The 23,040-nt window shown below is 50.0% G+C and overlaps 1 protein-coding gene across 1 annotated transcript in view; it reads right to left on the bottom strand.

Moving 5' to 3' along the window:
* LOC140428218 (complement C3-like) overlaps nt 1–23,040 on the bottom strand; it is a 174,068-nt gene that overhangs the window by 22,686 nt on the left and 128,342 nt on the right. Inside the window, exon 15 of the mRNA XM_072514435.1 lies at nt 21,777–21,844. Within this exon, the coding sequence (XP_072370536.1) occupies nt 21,777–21,844 (68 nt within the window). The remainder of the gene's footprint in view (nt 1–21,776; nt 21,845–23,040) is intronic.

Raw genomic sequence — 23,040 nt, 5'->3', positions numbered from 1 at the left:
GGTCGTGAAGGCAAAGGCAGCCGAGAATGAGGACGACATACAGGGCCTGGTGGTGAAGACGGAGATGCATGAGGCACATCAGAAACGATGTGTGGAAAGGTTGGAGGCACTGGAGAACAACGCAAGGAGGAACAACTTGAGGATTCTTGGTCTTCCTGAAGGTGCGGAGGGAGCGGACGTCGGGGCATATGTGAGCACGATGCTGCACTCGTTAATGGGAGCGGAGGCCCCGGCGGGTCCGTTGGAGGTGGAGGGAGCATACCGAGTGATGGCGCGAGGACCGAGAGGAGGAGAAATTCCCAGAGCCATAGTGGTGAGATTCCTCCGTTTTAAGGATAGAGAAATGGTCCTTAGATGGGCAAAGAAAACTCGGAGCAGTAAATGGGAGAACGCGGTGATCCGCGTTTATCAAGACTGAAGTGTGGAGGTGGCGAGAAGGGGGACGAGCTTTAATCGGGCCAAGGCGGTGCTTCGTAAAAAGAAGATAAAATTTGGAATGCTGCAACCGGCAAGACTGTGGGTCACATATCGAGGGAGGCACCACTACTTTGAGACGGCGGATGAAGCGTGGACTTTTATTGTGGAAGAAAAACTGGAATGAGCGGGTTATTAAAAAGAACGTTTGAACAAAGTGGTGGCGCGAATGTGGGGGGCGAAGAGGGGGGTTAAAAAGGGGGGAAAGAGGAGTTTTATGTACTAATCCTGCGATGTGGTAACTTTTCTCTCTTCCACAGGTGGTGATGGGGGGAGGAAGGGAGGTGGAGGAGATGGGGCATTGGCCATTGGGGGCGGGGCCAAGGGAGAAGCGCGGGCTTGGTTCCCGCGCTATGATAATCATGGCGGGAATAGAGAAGCAGGAAGGAGGGGGCGTTGCACGGTGCGAGCCGAGGTCACGGGGGGAAGCCGAGGTCGGCCAGAGTTTGCTGACTTCTGGGAGCAACATGGGGGGAGTAATTACGCTAGCGGGGGATCTAGCGGGGGGGGTGGGAGGGGGGAATTACTGGGTTGCTGCTGCTGGGGAGAGGGGGGAGCTGGTATGGGAGGGGATGGGCGGGGGGGGCACCGCCTGGGGGAGATACAGCTGCGTGGGAACCGGGTGAGGAGCTGGAAAAAGGGGATGGCTAATCGACAAGTGGGGGGGGTAGGAAGCCCCCCAACCCGGCTGATCACGTGGAACGTGAGAGGGCTTAACGGGCCGATAAAGAGGGCACGGGTACTCGCACACCTTAAGAAACTTAAGGCAGATGTGGTTATGTTACAGGAAACGCACCTGAAACTGATAGACCAGGTTAGGCTGCGCAAAGGATGGGTGGGGCAGGTGTTCCATTCGGGGCTAGATGCGAAAAACAGGGGGGTGGCTATATTAGTGGGGAAGCGGGTAATGTTCGAGGCAAAGACTATAGTGGCGGATAACGGGGGCAGATACGTGATGGTGAGTGGCAAACTACAGGGGGAGACGGTGGTTTTGGTAAACGTATATACCCCGAACTGGGATGATGCCAATTTTATGAGGCGGATGCTAGGACGCATTCCGGACCTAGAGATGGGAAAGCTGATAATGGGGGGAGATTTTAATACGGTGTTGGAACCAGGGCTGGATAGGTCGAAGTCCAGGACTGGAAGGAGGCCGGCAGCAGCCAAGGTACTTAAAGATTTTATGGAGCAGATGGGAGGTGTAGACCCGTGGAGATTTAGCAGACCTAGGAGTAAGGAGTTCTCGTTTTTCTCCTATGTCCATAAAGTCTACTCGCGAATAGACTTTTTTGTGCTGGGAAGGGCGTTGATCCCGAAGGTGAGGGAACGGAGTATACGGCTATAGCCATTTCGGATCACGCTCCACACTGGGTAGACTTGGAGATAGGGGAGGAAACAGGAGGGCGCCCACCCTGGAGAATGGACATGGGACTAATGGCAGATGAGGGGGTGTGTCTAAGGGTGAGGGGGTGCATTGAAAAGTACTTGGAACTCAATGATAATGGGGAGGTCCAGGTGGGAGTGGTCTGGGAGGCGCTGAAGGCGGTGGTTAGAGGGGAGCTGATATCAATAAGGGCACATAAAGGGAAGCAGGAGAGTAAGGAACGGGAGCGGCTGCTGCAAGAACTTTTGAGGGTGGACAGACAATATGCGGAAGCACCGGAGGAGGGACTGTACAGGGAAAGGCAAAGGCTACATGTAGAATTTGACTTGCTGACTACGGGCACTGCAGAGGCACAATGGAGGAAGGCACAGGGTGTACAGTACGAATATGGGGAGAAGGCGAGCAGGTTGCTGGCACACCAATTGAGGAAAAGGGGAGCAGCGAGGGAAATAGGGGGAGTGAGGGATAAGGAAGGAGAGATGGAGCGGGGTGCGGAGAGAGTGAATGGAGTGTTCAAGACATTTTATAAAAAATTATATGAAGCTCAACCCCCGGATGGGAGGGAGAGAATGATGGGCTTTTTGGATCGGCTGGAATTTCCCAAGGTGGAAGAGCAGGAAGGGGTGGGACTGGGAGCACAGATCGAGGTAGAAGAAGTGGTGAAAGGAATTAGGAGCATGCAGGCGGGAAAGGCCCCGGGACCGGATGGATTCCCAGTCGAATTCTATAGAAAATATGTGGACTTGCTCGCCCCGGTATTGACGAGGACCTTTAATGAGGCAAAGGAAAGGGGACAACTGCCCCCGACTATGTCTGAAGCAACGATATCGCTTCTCTTAAAGAAGGAAAAGGACCCGCTACAATGCGGGTCCTATAGACCTATTTCCCTCCGAAATGTAGATGCCAAGATTCTGGCCAAGGTAATGGCAATGAGAATAGAGGAATGTGTCCCGGGGGTGGTCCACGAAGACCAAACTGGGTTTGTGAAGGGGAGACAGCTGAACACGAATATACGGAGGCTGTTAGGGGTAATGATGATGCCCCCACCAGAGGGGGAAACAGAGATAGTAGTGGCGATGGATGCCGAGAAAGCATTTGATAGAGTGGAGTGGGATTATTTGTGGGAGGTGTTGAGGAGATTTGGTTTTGGAGAGGGGTATGTTAGATAGTTGCAGCTGTTGTATAGGGCCCCGATGGCGAGCGTGGTCACGAATGGACGGGGATCTGCATATTTTCGGCTCCATAGAGGGACAAGGCAGGGATGCCCTCTGTCCCCATTATTGTTTGCACTGGCGATTGAGCCCCTGGCGATAGCGTTGAGGGGTTCCAAGAAGTGGAGGGGAGTACTTAGAGGAGGAGAAGAACACCGGGTATCTTTGTATGCGGACGATTTGTTACTATATGTGGCAGACCCGGCGGAGGGGATGCCAGAAATAATGCGGATACTTGGGGAGTTTGGGGATTTTTCAGGGTATAAATTGAACATGGGGAAAAGTGAGTTGTTTGTGGTGCATCCAGGGGAGCAGAGTAGAGAAATAGAGGACCTACCGTTGAGGAAGGTAACAAGGGACTTTCGTTACCTGGGGATCCAGATAGCCAAGAATTGGGGCACATTGCATAGGTTAAATTTAACGCGGTTGGTGGAACAAATGGAGGAGGATTTCAAGAGATGGGATATGGTATCCCTGTCACTGGCAGGGTGGGTGCAGGCGGTTAAGATGGTGGTCCTCCCGAGATTCCTCTTTGTGTTTCAGTGCCTCCTGGTGGTGATCACGAAGGCTTTTTTAAAAAGGATTGAAAAGAGCATCATGGGTTTTGTGTGGGCCGGGAAGACCCCGAGAGTGAGGAAGGGATTCTTACAGCGTAGCAGGGATAGGGGGGGGCTGGCACTACCGAGCCTAAGTGGGTATTATTGGGCCGCTAATATTTCAATGGTGAGTAAGTGGATGGGAGAGGAGGAGGGAGCGGCGTGGAAGAGATTAGAGAGGGCGTCCTGTAGGGGGACTAGCCTACAGGCTATGGTGACAGCCCCATTGCCGTTCTCACCGAGGAACTACACCACAAGCCCGGTGGTGGTGGCTAAACTGAAGATTTGGGGACAGTGGAGACGGCATAGGGGAAAGACTGGAGCCTTGGGGGGGTCCCCGATAAGAAACAACCATAGGTTTGCCCCGGGGGGAATGGATGGGGGGTATGGAATGTGGCAAAGAGCAGGAATAACGCAACTGAAAGATCTGTTTGTGGATGGGAAGTTCGCGAGTCTGGGAGCGCTGACCGAGAAATATGAGTTGCCCCAAGGGAATGCATTCAGGTATATGCAACTGAGGGCTTTTGCGAGGCAACAGGTGAGGGAATTCCCGCAGCTCCCGACACAAGAGGTGCAGGACAGAGTGATCTCAAAGACATGGGTGGGGGATGGTAAGGTGTCAGATATATATAGGGAAATGAGGGACGAAGGGGAGACTATGGTTGATGAACTAAAAGGGAAATGGGAAGACGAGCTGGGGGAGGAGATCGAGGAGGGGCTGTGGGCAGATGCCCTAAGCAGGGTAAACTCGTCGTCCTCGTGTGCCAGGCTAAGCCTGATTCAGTTTAAGGTATTACACAGGGCGCATATGACTGGAGCACGGCTCAGTAAATTTTTTGGGGTGGAGGATAGGTGTGCGAGGTGCTCGAGAAGCCCATCGAATCATACCCATATGTTTTGGTCATGCCCGGCACTACAGGGGTTTTGGATGGGGGTGACAAAGGTGCTTTCAAAAGTAGTGGGGGTCCGGGTCGAACCAAGCTGGGGGTTGGCTATATTTGGGGTTGCACAAGAGCCGGGAGTGCAGGAGGCGAGAGAGGCCGATGTTTTGGCCTTTGCGTCCCTAGTAGCCCGGCGCTGGATATTGCTAATGTGGAAAGAAGCCAAGCCCCCGGGGGTGGAGACCTGGATAAATGACATGGCAGGGTTTATAAAGCTAGAGCGGATTAAGTTTGTTCTAAGGGGGTCGGCTCAAGGGTTCACCAGGCGGTGGCAACCGTTCGTCGAATACCTCGCAGAAAGATAGATGGAATGGAAAAAAGAAGGCAGCAGCAGCAGCCCAGGATCGGGGGGGGGGGGGGGGGAGGGGGGAGGGGGGGAGGAGGAACCAGAAGGACTCTCAGGGTTGTTAGTATATACTGTATAATATGTATAGGTCGTTGCTACAGATAATTATATATTGGACTGTTAAATTATATTTTTGGAGAGTGTTATTTGTGATAAGGCAGTTGCCAATTAGGGTTAGTTTTCATTTTTGTTATTTATTATTTATTCATTTTCTGTTTATAAAATAGGTCATTGTTATTTGTGTTGTTATAATATTGTGTAAAGGATGCACAATGTACTGTGTTGGTTGACCAAAAATTTTCAATAAAATATTTTATTTAAAAAAAAGGGAGGTAAGTGTATCCTTTAAAAACACTGACCTTTACAGGAGCAGGCCAGTCGATTTCAGCGGGAACGGTGCGCAAGTGATTTCTGGGAGGTAAGTGTATCCTTTAAAAACTCTTACCTTCACAGGAGCAGGCCAGTCGATTTCAGCGGGAACGGTGCGCAAGTGATTTCTGGGAGGTAAGTGTATCCTTTAAAAACTCTTACCTTCACAGGAGCAGGCCAGTCGATTTCAGCGGGAGCGGTGCGCCAGTGATTTCAGGGAGGTAAGTGTATCCTTTAAAAACACTTACCTTCACAGGAGCAGGCCAGTCGATTTCAGCGGGAGCGGTGCGCAAGTAATTTCTGGGAGGTAAGTGTATCCTTTAAAAACTCTTACCTTTACAGGAGCAGGCCAGCCGATTTCAGCGGGAGCGGTGCGCAAGTGATTTCTGGGAGGTAAGTGTATCCTTTAAAAACTCTTACCTTCACAGGAGCAGGCCAGTTGATTTCAGCGGGAGCAGTGCGCCAGTGATTTCAGGGAGGTAAGTGTATCCTTTAAAAACACTTACCTTCACAGGAGCAGGCCAGTCGATTTCAGCGGGACCGGTGCGCTAGTGATTTCAGGGAGGTAAGTGTATCCTTTAAAAACTCTTACCTTCACAGGAGCAGGCCAGTCGATTTCAGCGGGAACGGTGCGCAAGTGATTTCTGGGAGGTTAGTCTATCCTTTAAAAACTCTTACCTTCACAGGAGCAGGCCAGTCGATTTCAGCGGGAGCGGTGCGCAAGTGATTTCTGGGAGGTAAGTGTGTCCTTTAAAAACTCTTACCTTCACAGGAGCAGGCCAGTCGATATCAGCGGGAGCAGTGCGCAAGTGATTTCTGGGAGGTAAGTGTATCCTTTAAAAACTCTTACCTTCACAGGAGCAGGCCAGTCGATTTCAGCGGGAGCGGTGCGCCAGTGATTTCAGGGAGGTAAGGGTATCCTTTAAAAACACTTACCTTCACGGGAGCAGGCCAGTCGATTTCAGCGGGAGCGGTGCGCAAGTGATTTCAGGGAGGTAAGTGTATCCTTTAAAAACTCTTACCTTCACAGGAGCAGGCCAGTCGATTTCAGCGGGAGCGGTGCGCAAGTGATTTCAGGGAGGTAAGTGTATCCTTTAAAAACACTTACCTTCACAGGAGCAGGCCAGTCGATTTCAGCGGGAACAGTGCGCAAGTGATTTCTGGGAGGTAAGTGTATCCTTTAAAAACTCTTACCTTCACAGGAGCAGGCGAGTCGATTTCAGCGGGAGCGGTGCACAAGTGATTTCAGGGAGGTAAGTGTATCCTTTAAAAACACTTACCTTCACAGGAGCAGGCCAGTCGATTTCAGCGGGAACGGTGCGCAAGTAATTTCTGGGAGGTAAGTGTATCCTTTAAAAACTCTTACCTTTACAGGAGCAGGCCAGTCGATTTCAGCGGGAGCGGTGCGCAAGTGATTTCTGGGAGGTAAGTGTATCCTTTAAAAACTCTTACCTTCACAGGAGCAGGCCAGTTGATTTCAGCGGGAGCAGTGCGCCAGTGATTTCAGGGAGGTAAGTGTATCCTTTAAAAACACTTACCTTCACAGGAGCAGGCCAGTCGATTTCAGCGGGACCGGTGCGCTAGTGATTTCAGGGAGGTAAGTGTATCCTTTAAAAACTCTTACCTTCACAGGAGCAGGCCAGTCGATTTCAGCGGGAACGGTGCGCAAGTGATTTCTGGGAGGTTAGTCTATCCTTTAAAAACTCTTACCTTCACAGGAGCAGGCCAGTCGATTTCAGCGGGAGCGGTGCGCAAGTGATTTCTGGGAGGTAAGTGTGTCCTTTAAAAACTCTTACCTTCACAGGAGCAGGCCAGTCGATATCAGCGGGAGCAGTGCGCAAGTGATTTCTGGGAGGTAAGTGTATCCTTTAAAAACTCTTACCTTCACAGGAGCAGGCCAGTCGATTTAAGCGGGAACGGTGCGCAAGCGATTTCTGGGAGGTAAGTGTATCCTTTAAAAACACTTACCTTCACAGGAGCAGGCCAGTCGATTTCAGCGGGAGCAGTGCGCAAGTGATTTCAGTGAGGTAAGGGTATCCTTTAAAAACACTTACCTGCTCAGGAGCAGGCCAGTCGATTTCAGCGGGAGCGGTGCGCAAGTGATTTCTGGGAGGTAAGTGTATCCTTTAAAAACTCTTACCTTCACAGGAGCAGGCCAGTCGATTTCAGCGGGAACGGTGCGCAAGTGATTTCTGGGAGGTAAGTGTATCCTTTAAAAACACTTACCTTCACAGGAGCAGGTGAGTTGATTTCAGCGGGAGCGGTGCGCAAGTGATTTCAGGGAGGTAAGGGTATCCTTTAAAAACACTTACCTTCACAGGAGCAGGCCAGTCGATTTCAGCGGGAGCGGTGCACAAGTGATTTCAGGGAGGTAACTGTATCCTTTAAAAACTTTACCTTCACAGGAGCAGGCCAGTCGATTTCAGCGGGAACGGTGCGCAAGTGATTTCTGGGAGGTAAGTGTATCCTTTAAAAACTCTTAGCTTCACAGGAGCAGGCCAGTCGATTTCAGCGGGAGCTGTGCGCAAGTGATTTCAGGGAGGGAAGTGTATCATTTAAAAACACTTACCTTCACAGGAGCAGGCCAGTCGATTTCAGCGGGAGCGGTGCGCAAGTGATTTCTGGGAGGTAAGTGTATCCTTTAAAAACTCTTACCTTCACAGGAGCAGGCCAGTCGATTTCAGCGGGAGCGGTGCGCAAGTGATTTCAGGGAGGGAGGTGTATCATTTAAAAACACTTACCTTCACAGGAGCAGGCCAGTCGATTTCAGCGGGAACGGTGCGCCAATGATTTCTGGGAGGTAAGTGTATCCTTTAAAAACTCTTACCTTCACAGGAGCAGGCCAGTCGATTTCAGCGGGAGCGGTGCGCAAGTGATTTCAGGGAGGTAAGTGTATCCTTTAAAAACACTTACCTTCTCAGGAGCAGGCCAGTCGATTTCAGCGGGAACGGTGCGCAAGTGATTTCTGGGAGGTAAGTTTATCCTTTAAAAACTCTTACCTTCACAGGAGCAGGTCAGTCGATTTCAGCGGGAGCCACGGGAATACACAGGGGGCCTGCCTGCAAGCAGGACAATGGGATGGTCATAGCCCCATGCAGATGTAAATGACTTTGCCTCCACCAGAGCAGTATCCAATCAACACCCCATCAACATAGCAGCGATCTCCAGAGCAGACGGAAGACTTTTGAAAATCTTCACAAGGGAGCTCAACCTCGTTATCTCAAAAAGCAGACTGGAGGCGGACCTAGGGGAGGTACTCCTATCTTGACAGGTCTGACAGGCTCAAAGGGGGCAGGACCAGCGGGAACTTTAAACCTTATGGATTCAATGCAAAAGGGGCTGGCCGAACACAGGAAAAAGCCAGGTAAAACAATATAAAAGGGGCTGTGTTTCGATTGAGGGTCTCTTGGCTTGACCTCTCCACCTTTGACTTGACCTCCTGCAGCCTGTGACTGTAAGTACCCTGCAGCAGCTTGCGAAACTCCCTTGACTTTAATAGTGGTTGAGGCTTTGGGGAAGGGAACTTGTTTTGTGCCTTGTGCTATTGCTAAAAACTGTGTAATCATAAGAATTTTCGTTGTGTCCGTTATAGTACTTTTGAATAGACTTAGTTTGTGTTAGAGCATAAGATTTTATTGTATTTTCTTCTGTTGATGATTTTGACCTGGGTTTTGCAATAAACCTTGATTTGATGATAATTGGAGTCGTTTAAATTCTTCAATCTTTCACCAGCGATCTCTGACCAAGTCATTGTTAAAATACTCCTCACCTTAATTCCGGGTTCAAGAATCGAGGGTCATCTTGAGCGATTCACTCAGGACAGACTGCTGGTTAGGAAATAAACAGCAGTGTCCTATTCTCTCTCTTGGGAAAGCTACTCTAGCGAAGTAGGAACCGGGTGGGTGTTGCACCACCGGCAAGAGAGAGAGTCACCTGGGTATTGGTAGGGGTCTGGAGATCTGTGTGATATAAGCCTCAGGCTGCCGGTTAGGAATAAACGGCAGGCTTGATTCAGTGCTCTCTTCAGTGGAAGTGTCCCAGTGCGACATCCCCTGGCCTCTGAAGTTTCAGTGCCAGCTGGAGAGAGACACACACAGATACTCAAACCCCAGATATCGGCCCAGTAGTGGAGTAGCAGAGATGGCACCCTCTACAATGGCGACCACGAAGGGACCTCGGTGGTTTGGAGTATGTGACTTGGCAGAGGGGGTGAGGGAACGAAGTAAAATGGAGGAGAGAATCTCCTCGTATTTGTGGCAAAAGGTCAACCTCACCAAACCTTGGGTCTCAGAACTAATCAATGCGGAGCAACCGGTAATGGCAGCGGCTGCATGGACAGAAAGTAAGGCGCACAAAAAGCACTTGGAGAAGGCAGTTTGGCTGGTTTGCCTGTCTCAGCAGGTAGTCAACACAGAGCAAAGGATCGAAGAGTTAGAGCAGGAGGCTAGCGCAGCGGAACGACTGCGGGAGGAATTGGCAGAAATGAAACAGGAAAGCGAGTCTAACCGGTGTGAGAAGGACTATCTCCACTGCCAGATAGTGGAGGGTAAAGAAAAGGTACGGAGGCTCCAGGAACTCTATGCTCGGAGTACAGAGCAGTGTAGGAAGCTGGAGGGGAAGTACCGGGACATCCAGGCAGCGTACCGAGTGGCTCGCGAGGAAGTAGGGGACTGTGCCCACGGGCCGTGCCAGGCACGAATAACGGAGTTGGAGGAGACCTTGTCCAGGTTCAGGGGACAGATACACCTGGTAGGTCCGGGGGGGTTCCCTAGGGGCAAGGTGCTCCTCGCAGCGGATGATTCCCCAAAGGCCAAGGGGAATAGACCGCCTCCTGAGGCACCGGGATTGTGTCCGGGCCGGCAGGGGGGGATCGGACTGCACGTTCAGGGGCAAGTCCAAGGGGGGTCGGCAGGGTACCCCCAGCTGGCGGCATGTCCGCCTGGTTTCGTATGTGGGTCCCCATGGGATGGGGACAGACCGCTGCCTGGGATGCCGGTGATGGGGCCGGGTCAGCAGGTAGGGTTTGGACCGCCCGGTCAGGGGCAGGTCCAAGGGGGGTCAGTGGTGTATCCCCAGATAGCGGCGTCTCCTATATGGGTAGTTAGCCCGGGGACAGGGGGGGCTACCCAACGGGGCAGGAGAGCTGGACAGTGGGGAGGAGGAGCAGGAACCCCAGGTAGGGCGGATGTGCCCTGTCAGGCAAAGAAGGTACGGTCCCCCGGCGGGGATGGCAAATAGGGGACCGGTTGAGGGCGACATTATCGTTCCTCATGGGGCATCCGCGCTCAGGGGGATGGTGGCCCACGTTCCCAGACTAACTCCAAAGGGGGATCCGTCGCTTCATTTTATGGAGGTGGAACAGGCAGCCAACATCAATGACTGCGACGAAGGGGAGCAAATAAGGATGCTCCTGATGACCCTAGATGCCCAGCTATGCAGGACAGTGACCTCTGGGAATGGGGGAAGACCTGACACCTGGGCGGCAGCACAGACTGCTGTTCTGGAGGCAATGGGCTTGAATCTGGGGAGCCCTTTCATGAGAGTGGGGGAAACCAAGCAGCAACCAGGGAAATCTCCCACCATGTTCGCAGACAGGCTGTGGATTGTTTATATGGAGGCATGCGGGGTTCAAGCGGATAGACGGAATTTAGGGGAAAGAACTGCCCACTGGCTGAAGACCCTCGTAGCTAACTGTCTCCCTCACGTTAGGGCAAAGGCCGAACACTGGTTCGACCCGCAGAGTCCGGACCTTAATGAGGAAGAGGTCCTTAGGAAACTTACCCTCGCATATCGTAATGGGGAGAGGGGTGAGGACAAGCCCCTTAAGGGTAGGGTGCATGAAATCGCGCCAGCAGCCCCTAAGAGAGAGTGGAAGCATGAGGGCACCCGGACCTCCGACAAGAAACCGGTATGCTACGGGTGTGGGAAGGCCGGGCATTTCAAGAGTGAATGTAAAAACCCTAGCAAGCAGGAGAGGGCTCCCGCAGTAGAGAGTCAGACCCCGGCGGTAGGAGCAGCTGCCCCGGGAACCATCGAGATAAGTAAAATTTTAGCCCTTTTGCAAGGCTCAGGACAGGTGGCAATGGCAACGGGCCAGGGCCTGCCCGCACCCACACCACAAGAACCCGTATGACTACCCAGGGAGCAGCCTCAGGAAAAAGGGAGCGCAGGGGTAGTTCTAGCCCCAGACCCTGGTCCGGTCCAGGTGCAGGGTCCCATTCTGGAGGCTGCCTCAGGGGCTATTTGCAGTTTAAATCCCTTAAGGTGGGACCCATGCGAACGCCACATCAGTCAATTTAAATTGTTCCACCCCATAAGGACAAGAAAGAGCAAGGTGGGGGGAAGACTGGGGGTGGTAGTGGAGAAACCCCCCGTAGAATTAACGACGGTGGGGGAGGTCCCTGACTCCACGGTCACACAACCGGTGACAAGGTGCTGTCCCGAAGGGGCAGTCCCAAAGAGACCGACAGTGCTGCAAGCACCCAGCCCAGGGACAGTAACGATTCCCAAGCCCTTACCTGTGGGTCAGGTGGCCTGCCTTAGTATAGAGGCTAAGGAGGCGGAGGAAGTGGAGGTATCACCTTGGGCGTGGGAACCAGTCAGGGGACGAAGGAGCAATCGGGTCTCCAAGCCCCCGGTAAGATGGTCCCCATCACACCTCCCTGTCACCCGGTCCCGCAGTAAGGGGGCCCGAGTAGAAGGGAGCGATGAGGGATCACCGAACCATGTTGGGAAAGGAGAGGCAAGGGGCAGCACGAACCCCCGGGAGGGGACGGTCTGGCCCGAGCCGTTGGACCAAACAGGTGAACTGCCCCAGTTTAGCGGGGCACAGTTTTAATTTGGCCACCCGGGGACGGGTGGCATTGTATATATCATTTTCCCCCTGCTAGTTCTAATTAGTGTGTAGTGGTGTGTGAATTATTTAGGATCGTGGGATCACAGAAGCGCCTAGTGCAATGGTAAAATGATGAAGCAGCAGGCACTAGGACCCTGGTGCAGCCGGGCTGTGGACACAGAACCACAGACAGGCTGCGGCAACTTCAAAGCGGGAGCTGCTGCTGCCGCCGGATAGCAGCAGGCACTAGGACCCTGGGGAGCCGGGCTGTGGACACAGACAGGCTGCGGCAATTTCATGTTGATTTCACAACTTCAAAGCGGAAGCTGCTGCTGCCGCTGGATAGAACCCATGCACTTTAAGGTAGGTAGTTCTGTAGAGGCAAGGATGTGTTTTGTTTTTTTACAGATGGGGCACCTGACGATGTGGAGTTTGATGATCTTGGCGATGGTGGGACCAGAGGCGAGACAGAAGAGTCCTTCGACTGACCGGGTTAGGGTGACTGAGGGCAGGCGGGTGTGTTTAACCTGTGAGGGGGACGTTCCTTTGGGGAGATGGTGGTGGCCCAGGAAGCTGAGGCTGGACATGAGGGATCGGTCCTCGGACTGGGAACGCCCGGACACCAACACCTACCGGACCATCACGGGGTCACCGGGTAGGATCACCGTTTGCTGGGATAAGTGGTGGGCTTCTGACCAGGGCATTTATTTGTGTTCATGGGGATCTACCAAGGCATGTCCACAAGGGGCATTAATCACTTTTGTAAGGTGGTGGCAGAACCCAGGGAACGGGATGAATTGACCGCAGTGGGGAGGGATGTGTAACGCCCAGGGAAGGGATGACTGTAGAAGCTACCGAACTGCTGGTTCAGGTAAAGCGACCCCTGCCCACAGCCCAACCGATCGACCCTCACAACTGTCCGATCACCACCAGGGGGGGGCCTGAGCATGATTTAGTGTTTGCCCCCACAAAGAAAATGTTGTACAGGGGGTACATTATGCTGTCGCCTCAGTTGGACTAAACCTCTCAGCTGCAGGTATCGACGATGGAGGAAAAATGAAGAGCCTTCAACGGGAAGAAGCGAAGTGCAGCCAAGAAAGGAGGATCCTTGGTGAAATAAAGAGATGCAATTGTAAATAGTTGTATGGATTCGCGGGTTTCAGTTACTTGATTGTGATTATATGTACAGGGACCCTTACGTTTGGGGTTCCGGTGAAATGTGTATATGTTACTGTGTGTTTAAATTAGATATGGTCTTGTCTTTCCCTTTCATTGAAACCAGGGGTGGCCTAGATTAAGGGAACTGTCTTGGGAATTGTAATTTCGCATGTTGTTGGGGGGGGGCCTACGGTCCACACAAGAGGAAATGATTGCCCTTCACCTGTGTCGATACGGTCCAAGCAGGTAGGGACGTATCGAAGGGGCATCTGTAAGGTGTTCGGGCAATTCGGCCCTTTTTGGACTGCCCAAGAATAAAACTCAGAGACTGTAAACTGACTTTTCAGCCAAGAGAACGTAACCAGATTTCCCAGCAGGCTTGGTCCGCTGAGCTGAGTAGGGGCATAAGTATTTACAAACCCCCCCCTAGGAGCTACAAGGAAGAAGGAGCCAGACAACGAGATAAGATCAAAACACAGACAAAGGGGCACGGGAATACACAGGGGGCCTGCCTGCAAGCAGGACAATGGGATGGTCATAGCCCCATGCAGATGTAAATGACTTTGCCTCCACCAGAGCAGTATCCAATCAACACCCCATCAACATAGCAGCGATCTCCAGAGCAGACGGAAGACTTTTGAAAATCTTCACAAGGGAGCTCAACCTCGTTATCTCAAAAAGCAGACTGGAGGCGGACCTAGGGGAGGTACTCCTATCTTGACAGGTCTGACAGGCTCAAAGGGGGCAGGACCAGCGGGAACTTTAAACCTTATGGATTCAATGCAAAAGGGGCTGGCCGAACACAGGAAAAAGCCAGGTAAAACAATATAAAAGGGGCTGTGTTTCGATTGAGGGTCTCTTGGCTTGACCTCTCCACCTTTGACTTGACCTCCTGCAGCCTGTGACTGTAAGTACCCTGCAGCAGCTTGCGAAACTCCCTTGACTTTAATAGTGGTTGAGGCTTTGGGGAAGGGAACTTGTTTTGTGCCTTGTGCTATTGCTAAAAACTGTGTAATCATAAGAATTTTCGTTGTGTCCGTTATAGTACTTTTGAATAGACTTAGTTTGTGTTAGAGCATAAGATTTTATTGTATTTTCTTCTGTTGATGATTTTGACCTGGGTTTTGCAATAAACCTTGATTTGATGATAATTGGAGTCGTTTAAATTCTTCAATCTTTCACCAGCGATCTCTGACCAAGTCATTGTTAAAATACTCCTCACCTTAATTCCGGGTTCAAGAATCGAGGGTCATCTTGAGCGATTCACTCAGGACAGACTGCTGGTTAGGAAATAAACAGCAGTGTCCTATTCTCTCTCTTGGGAAAGCTACTCTAGCGAAGTAGGAACCGGGTGGGTGTTGCACCACCGGCAAGAGAGAGAGTCACCTGGGTATTGGTAGGGGTCTGGAGATCTGTGTGATATAAGCCTCAGGCTGCCGGTTAGGAATAAACGGCAGGCTTGATTCAGTGCTCTCTTCAGTGGAAGTGTCCCAGTGCGACATCCCCTGGCCTCTGAAGTTTCAGTGCCAGCTGGAGAGAGACACACACAGATACTCAAACCCCAGATATCGGCCCAGTAGTGGAGTAGCAGAGATGGCACCCTCTACAGCGGTGCGCAAGTGATTTCAGGGAGGTAAGGGTATCCTTTAAAAACACTTACCTTCACAGGAGCAGGCCAGTCGATTTCAGCGGGAACGGTGCGCAAGTGATTTCTGGGAGGTAAGTGTATCCTTTAAAAACTCTTAGCTTCACAGGAGCAGGCCAGTCGATTTCAGCGGGAGCTGTGCGCAAGTGATTTCAGGGAGGGAAGTGTATCATTTAAAAACACTTACCTTCACAGGAGCAGGCCAGTCGATTTCAGCGGGAGCGGTGCGCAAGTGATTTCTGGGAGGTAAGTGTATCCTTTAAAAACTCTTACCTTCACAGGAGCAGGCCAGTCGATTTCAGCGGGAGCGGTGCGCAAGTGATTTCAGGGAGGGAGGTGTATCATTTAAAAACACTTACCTTCACAGGAGCAGGCCAGTCGATTTCAGCGGGAACGGTGCGCCAATGATTTCTGGGAGGTAAGTGTATCCTTTAAAAACTCTTACCTTCACAGGAGCAGGCCAGTCGATTTCAGCGGGAGCGGTGCGCAAGTGATTTCAGGGAGGTAAGTGTATCCTTTAAAAACACTTACCTTCTCAGGAGCAGGCCAGTCGATTTCAGCGGGAACGGTGCGCAAGTGATTTCTGGGAGGTAAGTTTATCCTTTAAAAACTCTTACCTTCACAGGAGCAGGTCAGTCGATTTCAGCGGGAGCGGTGCGCAAGTGATTTCAGGGAGGCAAGTGTATCCTTTAAAAACACTTACCTTCACAGGAGCAGGCCAGTCGATTTCAGCGGGAGCGGTGCGCAAGTGATTTCTGGGAGGTAAGTGTATCCTTTAAAAACTCTTACCTTCACAGGAGCAGGCCAGTCGATTTCAGTGGGAGCGGTGCGCAAGTGATTTCAGGGAGGGAGGTGTATCATTTAAAAACACTTACCTTCACAGGAGCAGGCCAGTCGATTTCAGCGGGAACGGTGCTCCAATGATTTCTGGGAGGTAAGTGTATCCTTTAAAAACTCTTACCTTCACAGGAGCAGGCCAGTCGATTTCAGCGGGAGCGGTGCGCAAGTGATTTCAGGGAGGTAAGTGTATCCTTTAAAAACACTTACCTTCTCAGGAGCAGGCCAGTCGATTTCAGCGGGAACGGTGCGCAAGTGATTTCTGGGAGGTAAGTGTATCCTTTAAAAACTCTTACCTTCACAGGAGCAGGCCAGTTGATTTCAGCGGGAGCAGTGCGCAAGTGATTTCAGGGAGGTAAGTGTATCCTTTAAAAACACTTACCTTCACAGGAGCAGGCCAGTCGATTTCAGCGGGAACGGTGCGCAAGTGATTTCAGGGAGGTCAGTGTATCCTTTAAAAACACTTACCTTCACAGGAGCAGGCCAGTCGATTTCAGCGGGAACGGTGCGCAAGTGATTTCAGGGAGGTAAGTGTATCCTTTAAAAACACTTACCTTCACAGGAGCAGGCCAGTCGATTTCAGCGGGAACGGTGCGCAAGTGATTTCAGGGAGGTAAGTGTATCCTTTAAAAACTCTTACCTTCACGGGAGCAGGCCAGTCGATTTCAGCGGGAACAGTGCTCAAGTGATTTCTGGGAGGTAAGTGTATCCTTTAAAAACTCTTACCTTCACAGGAGCAGGCCAGTCGATTTCAGCGGGAGCGGTGCGCAAGTGATTTCTGGGAGGTCAGTGTATCCTTTTAAAAAAACACTACTTTTCTGTTCTATTTTTTTCGACCCGCGGACTTCTGGGAAGACCCCCCCCCCCCCCCCCCCCCCCCAACCAATAAATTGTGGTGGAGAGGAAACCCGAGACACTACACGTGTAGTGTCTCCCACCCGCCCTCCTCCTCTAACCTAATAATAAGATCCATTGGTGTGAGGTAAGTGCCGTATTATATTATTATTATATTATATTAGCATTGTGCAGGTCAAGGTTCGGAGGAGGAGGAGCAGTCTCTGTCAGGGAGAGAACCTGAGAACATCTAAGACACTCAGAAGGTAAGAAGGTAAGTAAGTGATTTTTACTCATTTTTACTTTTATACCTTTTTCAAATTGTGTGTGTCGGGGGAAACTGAAGTGACATCACAGAAAAGCTGTGACCTGAGTGGCTGGTTGGGAATCTACACTAAATTTAAAAAATTAAGCATTGGTAACTAATTAAACATAATTACTTAATTATAATTTAGAGGGGTATCTAAGCCAGAGATCGGAGAGTACTATATTTAGCTTTCACATTTCTATTAGAAATCTAGTGCTAGGAAACAGATAGTTAGCAGTAACTTTGAAATTTAAAAAAATATATATATTTTTTTAAAAAAAATTTTTTAATTTTAATTTTAATTAGTTGACGCAATGTCAGTTAGAGGGGTGCAGTGCTCTGGCTGTGAGATGTGGCAGGTCCGGGAGGCTTCCGGCGTCCCGGATGGCTTCATCTGCAGAAAGTGCACCCAACTGGAGCTCCTCACAGACCGCATGGTTCGGTTGGAGCAGCAATTGGATGCACTTAGGAGCATGCAGGTGGCGGAAAGCGTCATAGATCGCAGTTATGTAAATGTGGTCACACCCAAGGTGCAGGCAGAGAAATGGGTGACCACCAGAAAGGGCAGGCAGTCAGTGCAGGAATCCCCTGTGGTTGTCCCCCTCTCGAACAGGTATACCCCTTTGGATACTGTCGGGGGGGATAGCCTATCAGGGGAAAACAGCAGCAGCCAGAGCAGTGGCACCACGGCTGGCTCTGATGTTCAGAAGGGAGGGTCAAAGCGCAGAAGAGCAATAGTATTAGGGGACTCTATAGTCAGGGGCACAGATAGGCGCTTCTGTGGACGTGAAAGAGACTCCAGGATGGTATGTTGCCTCCCTGGTGCCAGGGTCCAGGATGTCTCCGAACGGGTAGAGGGCATCCTGAAGGGGGAGGGCAAACAGGCAGAGGTTGTTGTACATATTGGTACTAACGACATAGGCAGGAAGGGGCATGAGGTCCTGCAGCAGGTGTTCAGGGAGCTAGGCAGAAAGTTAAAAGTCAGGACCTCTAGGGTTGTAATCTCGGGATTACTCCCTGTGCCACGTGCCAGTGAGGCTAGAAATAAGAAGATAGAGCAGCTAAACACGTGGCTAAACAGCTGGTGTAGGTGGGAGGGTTTCCGTTATCTGGACCACTGGGAGCTCCTCCGAGGCAGGTGTGACCTGTATAAGAAGGACGGGTTGCATCTAAACCGGAGAGGCATAAATATCCTGGCCGCGAGGTTTGCTAGTGTCACACGGGAGGGTTTAAACTAGTATGGCAGGGGGGTGGGCACGGGAGCAATAGGTCAGAAGGTGAGAGCATTGAGGGAGAACTAGGGAATAGGGACAGTGGGGCTCTGAGGCAGAGCAGACAGGGAGAAGTTGCTGAACACAGCGGGTCTGGTGGCCTGAAGTGCATATGTTTTAATGCAAGAAGTATTACGGGTAAGGCAGATGAACTTAGAGCTTGGATTAGTACTTGGAACTATGATGTTGTTGCCATTACAGAGACCTGGTTGAGGGAAGGGCAGGATTGGCAGCTAAACGTTCCAGGATTTAGATGTTTCTGGCGGGATAGAGGGGGATGTAAAAGGGGAGGCGGAGTTGCGCTACTGGTTCGGGAGAATATCACAGCTGTACTGCGGGAGGACACCTCAGAGGGCAGTGAGGCTATATGGGTAGAGATCAGGAATAAGAAGGGTGCAGTCACAATGTTGGGGGTTTACTACAGGGGGACAGCCAGCCAGCCAGCGGGAGATAGAGGAGCAGATAGGTAGACAGATTTTGGAAAAGAGTAAAAACAACAGGGTTGTGGTGATGGGAGACTTCAACTTCCCCAATATTGACTGGGACTCACTTAGTGCCAGGGGCTTAGATGGGGCGGAATTTGTACGGAGCATCCAGGAGGGCTTCTTAAAACAATATGTAGACAGTCCAACTAAGGAAGGGGCGGTACTGGACCTGGTATTGGGGAATGAGCCCGGCCAGGTGGTAGATGTTTCAGTAGGGGAGCATTTCGGTAACAGTGACCACAATTCAGTAAGTTTTAAAGTACTGGTGGACAAGGATAAGAGTGGTCCTAGGATGAATGTGCTAAATTGGGGGAAGGCTAATTATAACAATATTAGGCGGGAACTGAAGAACATAGATTGGGGGCGGATGTTTGAGGGCAAATCAACATCTGACATGTGGGAGGCTTTCAAGTGTCAGTTGAAAGGAATTCAGGACCGGCATGTTCCTGTGAGGAAGAAGGATAAATACGGCAATTTTCGGGAACCTTGGATAACGAGAGGTATTGTAGGCCTCGTCAAAAAGAAAAAGGAGGCATTTGTCAGGGCTAAAAGGCTGGGAACAGACGAAGCCTGCGTGGAATATAAGGAAAGTAGGAAGGAACTTAAGCAAGGAGTCAGGAGGGCTCGAAGGGGTCACGAAAAGTCATTGGCAAATAGGGTTAAGGAAAATCCCAAGGCTTTTTACACGTACATAAAAAGCAAGAGGGTAGCCAGGGAAAGGGTTGGCCCACTGAAGGATAGGCAAGGGAATCTATGTGTGGAGCCAGAGGAAATGGGCGAGGTACTAAATGAATACTTTGCATCAGTATTCACCAAAGAGAAGAAATTGGTAGATGTTGAGTGTAGAGAAGGGTGTGTAGATAGCCTGGGTCACATTGAGATCCAAAAAGACGAGGTGTTGGGTGTCTTAAAAAATATTAAGGTAGATAAGTCCCCAGGACCTGATGGGATCTACCCCAGAATACTGAAGGAGGCTGGAGAGGAAATTGCTGAGGCCTTGACAGAAATCTTTGGATCCTCACTGTCTTCAGGGGATGTCCTGGAGGACTGGAGAATAGCCAATGTTGTTCCTCTGTTTAAGAAGGGTAGCAAGGATAATCCAGGGAACTACAGGCCGGTGAGCCTTACTTCAGTGGTAGGGAAATTACTGGAGAGAATTCTTCAAGACAGGATCTACTCCCATTTGGAAGCAAATGGACGTATTAGTGAGAGGCAGCATGGTTTTGTGAAGGGGAGGTCGTGTCTCACTAACTTGATAGAGTTTTTCGAGGAGGTCACTAAGATGATTGATGCAGGTAGGGCAGTGGATGTTGTCTATATGGACTTCAGTAAGGCCTTTGACAAGGTCCCTCATGGTAGACTAGTACAAAAGGTGAAGTCACACGGGATCAGGGGTGAGCTGGCAAGGTGGATACAGAACTGGCTAGGTCATAGAAGGCAGAGAGTAGCAATGGAAGGATGCTTTTCTAATTGGAGGGCTGTGACCAGTGGTGTTCCACAGGGATCAGTGCTGGGACCTTTGCTCTTTGTAGTATATATAAATGATTTGGAGGAAAATGTAACTGGTCTGATTAGTAAGTTTGCAGACGACACAAAGGTTGGTGGAATTGCGGATAGCGATGAGGACTGTCAGAGGATACAGCAGGATTTAGATTGTTTGGAGACTTGGGCGGAGAGATGGCAGATGGAGTTTCATCCGGACAAATGTGAGGTAATGCATTTTGGAAGGTCTAATGCAGGTAGGGAATATACAGTGAATGGTAGAACCCTCAAGAGTATTGAAAGTCAAAGAGATCTAGGAGTACAGGTCCACAGGTCACTGAAAGGGGCAACACAGGTGGAGAAGGTAGTCAAGAAGGCATACGGCATGCTTGCCTTCATTGGCCGGGGCATTGAGTATAAGAATTGGCAAGTCATGTTGCAGCTGTATAGAACCTTAGTTAGGCCACACTTGGAGTATAGTGTTAATTCTGGTCACCACACTACCAGAAGGATGTGGAGGCTTTAGAGAGGGTGCAGAAGAGATTTACCAGAATGTTGCCTGGTATGGAGGGCATTAGCTATGAGGAGCGGTTGAATAAACTCTGTTTGTTCTCACTGGAACAAAGGAGTTTGAGGGGAGACCTGATAGAGGTCTACAAAATTATGAGGGGCATAGACAGAGTGGATAGTCAGAGGCTTTTCCCCAGGGTAGAGGGGTCAATTACTAGGGGGCATAGGTTTAAGGTGAGAGGGGCAAGGTTTAGAGTAGATGTACGAGGCAAGTTTTTTACGCAGAGGGTAGTGGGTGCCTGGAACTCGCTACCGGAGGAGGTGGTGGAGGCAGGGACGATAGTGACATTTAAGGGGCATCTTGACAAATACATGAATAGGATGGGAATAGAGGGATACGGACCCAGGAAGTGTCGAAGATTGTAGTTTAGTCGGGCAGCATGGTCGGCATGGGCGTGGAGGGCCGAAGGGCCTGTTCCTGTGCTGTACATTTCTTTGTTCTTTGTTTTGTTCTAGAATATGCCTTCCCTGATTAGTGGCCCAATCAGGGAACCTTTTCTCTCTACAAAACAGGGTGTGTCAGATCCTCTGCACTCCCAGTGTAGACAGCAAGCTGAAACCACCTGGTTGTTTGGCTGTTGGTTTTGTAAATAAAAGGAATTCTGGTGAAGGGACTTCTGCCCCTGTGAACCTATAACAAATATACACTTTTCTAACCTAAATTAATTGACCTGAATCTAGTCTCATCTACTTTAATCTGGTTTAATAATTCTAATCTCATCCAATCAACAATGTAATGATGATTGTTAATGATTGAGATTTACAACATTTTCATTGGAATTTGGGTCGCCGCACTGTAATATAATTTTTAGATGTGGATTTATCTGCACTGAAATAACAGGGACAGATGCCTCAGGAAATGGGTGTTATGGGATATAGTGTGGAAGCCAAACAGCCGAGAAGATGAATTTGGATGATGTTCGTTGTACACAGACAAGGATGATGATCAATTTCAATTATTAACTTAATTGTGAGACTGGGCAGCATCTATTGGCTTCTCTAAAACTGTATTTAAACTCAAGACTGCTTACCACCTTCTTCCGAGATGCCAAAAGCACTAATTTCCCAGGATTTTGGAGGATCCATATCTGATGTTAACCTGCGACAAAAAAAAACATGATTGTGGAACATTAATTCCTGATATTTCCTTTCCAAAAGGATATTTTAGTAAAATGTTTCAATATATACCCATAACCACATCAATGATAACCTTACATTTCCTGCCGAGTTGTGGTCAGATTCAAGCACATTTGGGACCCAAATGAAATATATGGCCAAATATAAACTCCAGTGTAATTTAAACCTATCACATTGGCAGGAAAACCACAGGATCAGATGAATGAATGCCAATACAGGTGGCACGGTGACACAGTGGTTAGCACTGCTGCCACACAACGCCAGGGATCCAGATTCCATATCGGCCTTGGGTAACTGTGTGGAGTTTGCACGTTCTCCCCGTGTCTGCGTGGGTTTCCTCCGGGTGCTCCAGTTTCCTCCCACGGTCCAAAGATGTGCAGGATAGGTGGATTGACCATGATAAATTACCCCTTAATGTCCAAGAATTTAGGTAACGTTACGGTATTAGGGTGGGGGAGTGGGCCGAGGTAGGGTGCTCTGTCAGAGGGGCGGTGCAGACTTGTTGGGCCGAATGGCCTCCTTCTGCACTGTCGAGATTCTCTGATTATTCTCCATTGACTTCAACACAGAATATTTGGTGAGTGTAAAGACAGTACTGCTCCCAGTTCCCTCCATTTTCTGACTGATGTGTTTATAGAATCGCTTCCAAGTTGAGAGTTCCTTGCAATTATTACTGTCAGAGAGACTCTCTTCAAATGCTGTCCTCGTCATTTTACAGTCCAGTTTGGAAATAACGTTGCTATGTTTACCCCTGATTTACATTACGTTGCAAAAGGAACTGAAGGGGCCCAGAACATTGAGAACATTCATATTCTCCATAGTGCAATTTAAACCAATTCAATAAAAAATGTAAAGACAGTGAGCTGCATGCTGCTAACTTTGTCACTCTGCTATCACTCTGAAGGCAAGTAATATTTTTCTCCCACTTCTGCTGCCCTGCACCCTTGCACTATGACAGCCCATGAAAAATCTGTGTCAGGAAGAATTGGTCTGGTAATTCTGCACTGTAAATTCTATGATTATCTGTCAGGATGATGTTATGTACGGACATATTAGAAGTCTTTGATATTATGAAGGGGTCTGATAGAGTGAACCGAGAGAAGATGTTTCCACTTGTGGGGGAGATCAGAACCAAAAGAGAGTCACAATAAACCCAAA

The sequence above is a fragment of the Scyliorhinus torazame genome, chromosome 8, assembly GCF_047496885.1.
Source record: "Scyliorhinus torazame isolate Kashiwa2021f chromosome 8, sScyTor2.1, whole genome shotgun sequence".
NCBI classification, from domain to species: Eukaryota; Metazoa; Chordata; class Chondrichthyes; order Carcharhiniformes; family Scyliorhinidae; genus Scyliorhinus; species Scyliorhinus torazame.
Note: the sequence above shows the minus strand (reverse complement) of the source record. Positions and strands in the feature narration are given on the sequence as shown.